This window comes from Ambystoma mexicanum, chromosome 2p (assembly GCF_040938575.1).
Source record: "Ambystoma mexicanum isolate Mex_15411 chromosome 2p, UKY_AmexF1_1, whole genome shotgun sequence".
NCBI classification, from domain to species: Eukaryota; Metazoa; Chordata; class Amphibia; order Caudata; family Ambystomatidae; genus Ambystoma; species Ambystoma mexicanum.
In genome coordinates, this window is record NC_090923.1 from 1,105,579,241 (window position 1) to 1,105,588,404 (window position 9,164).

Sequence of the window (9,164 nt, forward strand, 5' to 3'; positions counted from 1 at the left end):
GCCCGCACCCCCCAGCCCCCCCCCCCCCACAACCTCTCCCCGCCCGCCCGCAGCCCCACACAGTCACCTTGGTAACCCCCTGATTTCGCCTTTTCTTTAAACATTCCCCATCCTGCGGCTGGGCCCGGAATAGGCCCATAGGGGCGGTGGATGTATGGACGGTGCCTGGGTGGAGCAGTTGCCCGCCCTGGCCCGGCAGGAGCCCCCACCGCCTGGGGCTCTATATATGGTTAAGGAATGGCTTCCCCAGGGTTACCCCAAGCTGTCGCCGTGTGTCCTTACAAGGGCCGCGACGTCCCTGGGGTGGACCCGCGGCCTAGTCGCGGCCTGGGCCGGTCAGCTGGCCATGAATGGGCCTGGCACAGGTGCCTTGGACGTTTTCCAAATATGGAGCGTGCCGGAGAGGCGTGCTGGAGGGCGGCAGCTGGGGGTATATATACTCCGGGGCCAGCCCCAGCAAGACCATCCGTAGCCGTCCACCAGCCCTCCATCCAGGCCTCATCGCTGCTCCAAGAGCCGGTAAGGGGGACCTAGCCGGCCGCTGCACCCGGGCCGAGCTCACAGCTCCTTGGGGCTTGGGCACAGGAAGGGGACCGTTCTCTGGACTTCACTGCTTGGCTCGAGGCATCCGGGGAGCTCACCGCGCAGCATTGAGCGTCCAGCCCATCTTGGCTACCTCTGCAGTGGGACTGGGCCCAGGGGTGGGGCGGGCAGCTCATCCGACCGAGGCCTCTGGAGCGTGCAACCCGGCTGCTTCCGCTCTCGTGTGGCAAAGGGCCCCAGGGAAGCCAGCTTATCTGGCTGAAGTCTTTGGATATGCCTACCACAGCGCCTCAGGCTGGGCCAGCGCACGAGTGCTGTGCTCCAACTGGACGAGCCTTGCCGGGTTTGGGTGGCTAGGGAAGGGCCAGCACACTGGGGCTGTGCTCCACTTGGAGGAGCCTTGCTGTGTTTGGGAAGAACCAGCACACTAGGGCTGTGCTCCACTTGGACGAGCCTTGCTGTGTTTGGGAAGAACCAGCACACTAGGGCTGTGCTCCACCTGGACGAGCCTTGCTGTGTTTGGGAAGAGCCAGTTCACTAGGGCGGTGCTCCACTTGGAGTAGTCTTGCTGGGTTTGGGGAGCTCAGGAGGGGCCAGCACACCAGGGTTGTGCTCCAACTGGACGAGCCTTGATGGGTTTGGGAAGGGCCAGCACACCAGGGCTGCTGGGTTTGGGACACCAGGAAGGGCCAGCACACCAGGGCTGAGCCTCACATGCACTAGCTTTCCTGGGTTTTGGTGGCACGGGAAGGGCCAGCACGCCAGGACGCTGCTTCACATGGACTAGCTTTCCTGGGTTTTGGTGGCACGGGAAGGGCCAGCACGCCATGACGCTGCCTCACAGCACTAGCTTTCCTGGGTTTTGGTGGCACGGGAAGGGCCAGCACGCCAGGACGCTGCCTCACATGAACTAGCTTTCCTGTGTTTGGGTGGTTCAGGAAGGGCCAGCACACCAGGGCTGAGCCTCACATGCACTATTTCCTGGGTTTGGGTTGTTCAGGAAGGGCCAGCTCACCAGGGCTGAGCCTCACATGAACTAGCTTTCCTGGGTTTGGGTGGCACGGGAAGGGCCAGCACGCCAGGACGCTGCCTCACATGGACCAGCTTTCCTGGGTTTTGGTGGCACGGGAAGGGCCAGCACGCCAGGACGCTGCCTCACATGCACTAGCTTTCCTGGGTTTTGGTGGCACGGGAAGAGCCAGCTCACCAGGGCTGGGCCAGGGCTCCAGGAGACGGCCACCCTCGCCCGGGCCTGCTCTGAAGTAGAAGAGCTGATCGCAGCCGCTGAACCAGACCAGCTGCTGCCTCGCATCCACTGTAGGGACGGGTGTGGGGGGCAGGGGGGTGGCAGGTTATGGTGGCAACTGGCGGGGGACAGACTTCAGAGAATCAGGCGTGGAGGGCGGTTATTAATGTACAGAGCCTGGCAATCTTTTGACTGTCCGTGGCGCTATCGCTAGGAATTTTTGGAATCCCAAGAGGGGCTTTCAACCCAGACCCCACCCGCCCTTAGGCCAGAGTCCCTATTCATAGTATGGTTATCGGCGGCGAGGGAAAGGCGACGACACGCGACAGAAAGCAGGACGTGAAGCGAGAGATAAGGAGGGGCCGGGGACAGAGGAGAGGGTCATGGGCGAGACACTGTAGAGGGGAGAAATGGCAACGCAGCAGAGGGCATGGGAGGGTGGAGGGGGCAGGAGAGAGGAAGGGATACCCGTGATGACATGAGGAGAGGGCAAGGGGGCCCCCAATCCCGAGTAACGAGGAGCAGGGACTCCAGATGGAGGGGTACAGAGGCAGTGGGACGGGGAGAAACGATACTAGACAGGAAGGAAGTGCAATATGAGAGAAAGGGCAAGGAGAAGGGGGTCGTGGAAATAGAAGACAGGAATAAGTGAAAGAGGAACAGTGCAAGGGAGAAAGGAATAAAGAAAGAGGAGCGGGGAGGAGGAAATACAACACAGGAGAGAAGACAAGAATACAGGATAATGGCGAAGGGGAGTGGGAGAGAGGAGTAATTAAAGAGAAGGGGAGGAGCAGATAGAAGAAAAAGGGAGAAAGCAAAGAATGCATGTGATGGGGAAGAGTGAAAATATATGAGGAGTGTGAGAGAGGAGAAGAGAGGGGAGCACATGGAAGAAGGAAGGAATGCAAGAGGTGGGCAGAAGAAAGAGAAGAGTGAACCCGGGCCAGTGCAGACAAGGAAACATGGAAAGTAAGAAAGGAGGAGAGACACGGAAATAAATATTGGCCGATGGGTGAGAAGAAAACAAATGAAAGAGGGGAGTGGAAAGTGGGGCGAATGCCACTTGGGCAAAGACATAGAAAGAGGAATGGGGGACGCGCTAGGGGCTTCAGGGCGCGTGGTGGGGTGGCGCTCACGCCGCTTGCGTTGCCCATCTGAACCCTTCCTCTGCACTGGGCGTGGAGACGGTGCCCTGCTGTGTACCAGCGACCCCCGTCGCCTCGTGCCACGCGGGCGCCCCTTCCAGAGGCGCTTTCCTGTCTGCACTCGGGGGACTTGTGTTGGACAAGGACCCACACAATTTCCACAATGTCACCACAAAGCAGGGAGGATAAAAAAGGCGCACTTGGCCGGGCACCCCTTCTCCTTGCAGCATTGTTTGTACTGGGGGAGCAGGGAGGGGGCCCGGCGGTGCATGGATTAAAAGCAGGGTCTGGGCGGCGTCTAAGCGCTACCCTCTCTCTGTGGGATACTTAGCACGTAGGCCTTTTTTTAATTATGCCATTTGTAAAGATGGGACCCGGTGCCACTCTGATTGCCACCCCAGTGTGAAGTGGCACTTCTGTGTGTGTGTGTGGGGGTGGGGGGGAGGAGGGGGGTGTATGGGTTGGGTTGGCTGGAGTCACGGCCTCTGGGGAGCCAAGCACCGCCTTTTCGAGGGCGAGGGGCCCCTGTGTGTTCTCACCTGTCTTTCTCCCTCCACAGACACCCCACCACCACCTCCACAATGTGCGACGATGAAGAGGTCACCGCCCTCGTGTGCGACAACGGCTCCGGCCTGGTGAAGGCTGGCTTCGCTGGGGATGACGCTCCCCGCGCTGTCTTCCCCTCCATCGTGGGTCGCCCCCGCCACCAGGTGAGTGCCACCCCCCGGCCGCCCCCGCGCAGCTGTCCGCGGCTTCCCAGAGAGACCCGACTCAGCACATATCTCGCCCGGCCCCGGGTGGGCCCCCCGCAGGCCCTGGCGAAGGCGAGCGCGCCCGGATCACTTACCAGTTTAATTTGGTCTCCCCCCCACCCGCCCCCAGACATTTTTAGCCCTGATAATTCGTAGAAGGCTCGAGCCCTATATGGGACTTTTAAAAATAACCTCCATGCAAGTGCCCTTCTGCAGCACCCCCCACACCTTGCTTCCCGGTGAGCACTGAGTCCCCAGTATGGCCGAGGACCCCATTAGGATACTAAGCCCACATTACTACACCCCACTGCCATGAGCAAGCCTGCATTACCCCGTCCATCTGCATCGAACATGAGGACTTTCTTGCCCCCCCCCCCTTGCGCCACCCCGACTACGAGGGACTGCACCCCCGCCTTGTTGCCACTCTAGATGACCAAGCCACTGGGCACCACCCCATGCAAGATCCAGTGTAAGCGAGCCCCCCTAACCACCTCGCAGGTTGACTGAGCCCCTTGTCTTCCTCTTCCAGGGTGTCATGGTGGGTATGGGTCAGAAGGACTCGTACGTCGGGGATGAGGCCCAGAGCAAGAGGGGTATCCTGACCCTGAAGTACCCCATTGAGCACGGCATCATCACCAACTGGGACGACATGGAGAAGATCTGGCACCACACCTTCTACAACGAGCTGCGCGTGGCCCCAGAGGAGCACCCCACCCTGCTCACTGAAGCCCCCCTGAACCCCAAGGCCAATCGTGAGAAGATGACCCAGATCATGTTTGAGACCTTCAACGTGCCCGCCATGTATGTGGCCATCCAGGCTGTGCTGTCCCTCTACGCTTCCGGCCGTACCACCGGTGAGAGCGCTACTCTGTGCATGGGCGTGCGCTTGCATAAGGCACCCCTTTCTCTTCTCTCAGACTTCCCTTCCCTATTGACGCCCCCAATCTGCTCTCCATCACCCTGGCACCTTTGTGGTCCTGTGATGGCTCTTTTGGTTGTGAGCGCCCTCACGATGCCCATCCAGCGCTGTGTTCTGCAATGACCGTTTGACCACTGCACTGCCTTGTGGCAGGTGCCTGCCTGGGCCCCCCATGCTACTACCATGGCCCTGTGGGCTTTATACAGCCTTGGGCTGGCTGCTCGAGCTCTATGGGAGGTTGAGTTGGCCACTGAAACTTCTGTCTTAGGTTGACTACCTGGGGCCTGGCAGGCATAGCAATGGCCACTTGGCTGCTGCGAGGTGTGTGATAGTTGCCTGAGCTCTGTGAGGCCTTCTGGTCTCTGCCTGCACCCTGTGAGGCTTGTGATATACACTTGTGCCATCTGAGGACTGCACTCTGGGTTCTTGTGATGCCCGCCAATGCCTGGCCCCTGTGATGCCTTGTATTTACCTCCTGGCCACTGTGATGCCTTGTATTTGCCCCCCCCCTGTGATATCCTGTATTGGCCTCCTGGCCCCTGTGATGCCTTGTATTGACCACCCCTGTGGCATCTTCTATTGGCCCCCTGTGGCATCTTCTATTGGCCTCCTGGCCCCTGTGATGCCTTGTATTGACCACCCCTGCGGCATCTTCTATTGGCCCCCTGTGGCATCTTGTATTGGCCTCCTGGCCCCTGTGATGCCTTGTATTGACCACCCCTGTGGCATCTTCTATTGGCCCCCTGTGGCATCTTTTATTGGCCTCCTGGCCCCTGTTATGCCTTGTATTGGCCCCCTGGCCTCTGTGATGCCTTGTATTAGCCTCCTGGCCACTGTCCTGCCATGGTAGCCTACCCCCGCCTGGCAATGCCACAGCTTGCCAGCACCTGCTAGGTCTTGTGTGATGTTGTGATGCCGCTTCGGCAGCTGTGAGGACTTGTGGTGACTGTGGCCCTTTGCTTCCTCTCCCCAGGTATCGTCTTGGACTCTGGTGATGGTGTCACCCACAACGTGCCCATCTATGAAGGTTACGCCCTCCCCCATGCCATCCAGCGTCTGGATCTGGCCGGCCGGGACCTGACTGACTACCTGATGAAGATCCTGACAGAGCGCGGCTACTCCTTCGTGACCACCGGTAAGGGGCGAGCCTTCGGGCAAGCGGGACAGTGGGTGACCCAGGGGTTCAGTGGGGGCTCTGGGGGGTCGAGGGTGGCTCCGGGGTACAGAGGGATGGAGAACTGTCCGACCGAGCGCCATGGGATTGAAGGGGGGCCCCAGTGTTTTTCGTTATGCATGGGAGGTTGGCAGAGGTGTATACAGGGTTCAGAGGAGTAGAGGGGGCAGAGAGATGCCCATGAGACATCGTCAAAAGAACTCCGGGGTTGGGAGGGGTTGGGAGGCGCCCGTGGGAGCTGAAAGCAAAGGGACGACAGAGGAGAGAACACTTTGGGGCGCAGCCGAGCAGGGGATGTGGCGTTGCAATAGCATTTGCGCCTTTACACAAAACATAGAGGGGGCGTAGAATGCCAAAGGGCAGAAGAGAATCCCGGAAGGGCCGTGTGGGGATGGTGGGCTGTGCAGCGGCGTGTGAGGGATAGAGGGTGCAAGATGGCGCATGCGAAATATGGGCAAGGACAGGCCCGAGAGGAGGGAGGCAAGAGACCAACTGACCCCCAACTTCTCCACCTGCAGCCGAGCGTGAGATCGTGCGTGACATCAAGGAGAAGCTCTGCTACGTGGCTCTGGACTTCGAGAATGAGATGGCGACTGCTGCCTCCTCCTCCTCCCTGGAGAAGAGCTACGAGCTTCCCGACGGCCAGGTCATCACCATCGGCAACGAGCGTTTCCGCTGCCCCGAGACCCTCTTCCAGCCATCCTTCATCGGTAAGACTTAAGCCCACCCTACCCTCGGGAGTTCCCCACTGCTCCCTACCCAGTCCCCGTTCCTCTCCCACCCTTGGTCATGTGTGCCCAGCAGCTCCTTTCCACTGTCCTCTGGCCCTCTATCAGACTTTCTTCAATGCAGAGACATTGAAAGCCAAAGCACCCCAACCTCGCTTCCTTCCTAGACACGATGCCAACGGAAGGACAGCCTGGCCTTCACCAACTCCCGCTGACGGGCACCAACCTGCCAGCCCCATCAGACACTCTCCGACATATCCTTCTGCCCGGCTCAGCCCAGCTTTACCCAAAGTTCCCCTGTGAGCACATCTCTAGGATCTTAGTGGAAGACTCCCACCCTCCCAGCGCCCCTCACCCTCACATGCAGGCGAGCACCAAGCCGTCTTCTCCCCACTATCCACCCACAGACATGCTTCCATCCGTAGGACGCCAAGAAGCGACTTCCGTGGCCAGATGGCACCCCTCCAGCTCAGTGGCGTCGCTAGGAGGGGGTGAAACCCTGTGCCCCCCCCCCCAAGCGCCCCCCTACCCAAGACGAGCAGTGACCATGTTCTCCCCTTACTTTTGTCTGTGGCCCCCTACTTTTGTCTTTGGCCCCCTCTGTGCCCCTCCTAAATTTGATTCCTGGCGATGCCACTGCTCCAGCCCCCTTCCCGAAGCTTTCACTTTGCCGCCTGAGAGGCTGCCACTCGCAAAAGTATGCACAATCTAGATACCCCACAACTGCTTGCACTTCTGGGGGCGCCCTACCCTACCCAAGCCTCATACTGATCCTTGAGTAAGACCCCTGTGAGTTCACGCGACCCGCCCTCTGAGTTGTACCCTCTGCCCCCCCACAGGAATGGAATCTGCCGGCATCCATGAGACCACCTACAACTCCATCATGAAGTGCGACATTGACATCCGCAAGGACCTGTACGCCAACAACGTCCTCTCCGGTGGTACCACCATGTACCCTGGTATTGCTGACAGGATGCAGAAGGAAATCACCGCCCTGGCCCCCAGCACCATGAAGATCAAGGTAAGCCGATCCCTTGCCTGCGCCCAGCGAGCGCAATCCACCCTCGGGCCCGGGCGCTTCTGTTGCGCAGTTTCTAATCCATGCAGGCGGGAGGCCACTCGTATTAGCCCCTTCATTTGCAATCCACAGAACCCAGAGCCCGGGGCCAATCTCAAGTAAGCGCAGAGGGTCCTATCCAGGTCTTATGGGATCAAGGGCCAGGCATCTGTTGGTATTTGTCAGCTCTTCCTCGGCCCCATATCAGAGTAAATTGGTTGGCGCTCCCTCTTGCTACTGAGATATGTAATACTAGAATAGCCTTCCAGCGACCACCAGAGGTCGCCCCAGGGCAGCATTAGTGTTTTCGACTTGGCGCCTTTGTGTGTTGGGGGCTGTGAAGCGGCCACACTTCCGGCATGGTCAGGAAAGCCTGCTATGCCCCCCCCAGCTTGTCTCTGTTTAGAAAGCGACGCTTAAGTCTAGACCCTCACCGGCAGTAGGTACGGCCAAGCTTCCCTTGTTTTGTTCGCAGACTCGTTCACTAACGTGCACTCTTTCCCCCTCTCTCTCTCCCTAGATCATCGCTCCCCCTGAGCGCAAGTACTCCGTCTGGATTGGCGGCTCCATCCTGGCCTCCCTGTCCACCTTCCAGCAGATGTGGATCAGCAAGCAGGAATACGACGAGGCAGGTCCCTCCATCGTCCACAGGAAGTGCTTCTAAGGAGACGGCCCCCTCCACCAACACCTGCTCCTCAACCTCCGACCATGTCTATGCGGTTTACCGACCTCCGACCATGTCTATGCAGTTTACTGGGAGCCCCGCTCCGTCTCAGGCAGCTACCCACCCTCTCCTCCCAGCCTGGCAACTACCAACATCGGTGCCAGCGGAACCAGTAGGCGTCACCCGCGAAGACGGAGCCCCGTGCCGGACTGGTGTGGTGTCCGTTTGTCCGAGACCGCAGACGGGCACAGCCCACCACCGCCAACGGGATAATGCGCCTCCGAAAATCAATGGCCTTTTTTTTGTTTTCCTGGAACTTTTTGTTATTTATGAAAAATCAAATGTTCTCCGTACAATAAAAAAAAAGTAAAAAAAAACCTTTTTGTTTTTTCTTTCTGATATGATTGGTTTCTAATTCTCAGCTCCATGTAGTTGAGCTCTTGCAGTATAACACGTAAGGGCCTGAGCTACAGGAGCGCCTTTCAGCAAGTACTGTCTGGGTCTGAGAGCAGGGGCCTGAGAGCAGAGGCCTAGACAGGGTAGAGCCTGAGCGGGCAAGGATGCCATGACTGATGCATACCTCTCAACTCACAAGCTTTGGCGGGTGTCAGACGCCATGGAATCCACCCTCCCATCCGCAAAGCTCCTTACATATTCACTTCAATAGGCTCTCACCCGCCCAGGAGACTAAAAAGGTTGAGAGATCTGCTGCTGCACTCAAGAGCCCCTCACATGCTGCACAGACTAATTTCAATACACAGATCATGAACTCACACACATGACACCCCTGCATTAATACCACACAGCAGAGAGCGTCCTACACATAACCCTACATGCTTCTGTGTGCACCAACTGTAACCACGCATTACACAACACACTACACACAAACAGGACACCTCTGAAGAAATACCACATGCAGAGCGTGTCATACACAAA

The 9,164-nt window shown here is 58.6% G+C and overlaps 1 protein-coding gene across 1 annotated transcript; it reads left to right on the forward strand.

Annotated features, from left to right (window-relative positions):
- The first annotated feature begins 433 nt into the window (after window positions 1–433).
- Window positions 434–8,520, forward strand: LOC138567165 (actin, alpha cardiac muscle 1). The gene is made up of 7 exons (XM_069645113.1): window positions 434–519; window positions 3,494–3,644; window positions 4,216–4,540; window positions 5,579–5,740; window positions 6,298–6,489; window positions 7,347–7,528; window positions 8,085–8,520. The coding sequence occupies exons 2-7, from the start codon at window positions 3,516–3,518 to the stop codon at window positions 8,226–8,228; spliced, it is 1,134 nt and encodes a 377-aa protein (XP_069501214.1). The 5' UTR covers window positions 434–519; window positions 3,494–3,515; the 3' UTR covers window positions 8,229–8,520.
- The last annotated feature ends 644 nt before the right edge of the window (window positions 8,521–9,164 follow it).

Excerpts from the sequence above, each read along its gene's own strand:
- LOC138567165 (XM_069645113.1), top strand. The coding sequence starts at position 3,516 with ATGTGCGACGATGAAGAGGTCACCGCCCTCGTGTGCGACAACGGCTCC. Across the intron at positions 4,541-5,578 it reads CGCTTCCGGCCGTACCACCG|GTATCGTCTTGGACTCTGGT; the intron begins GTGAGAGCGCTA and ends TCCTCTCCCCAG. Across the intron at positions 7,529-8,084 it reads CCAGCACCATGAAGATCAAG|ATCATCGCTCCCCCTGAGCG; the intron begins GTAAGCCGATCC and ends CTCTCTCCCTAG.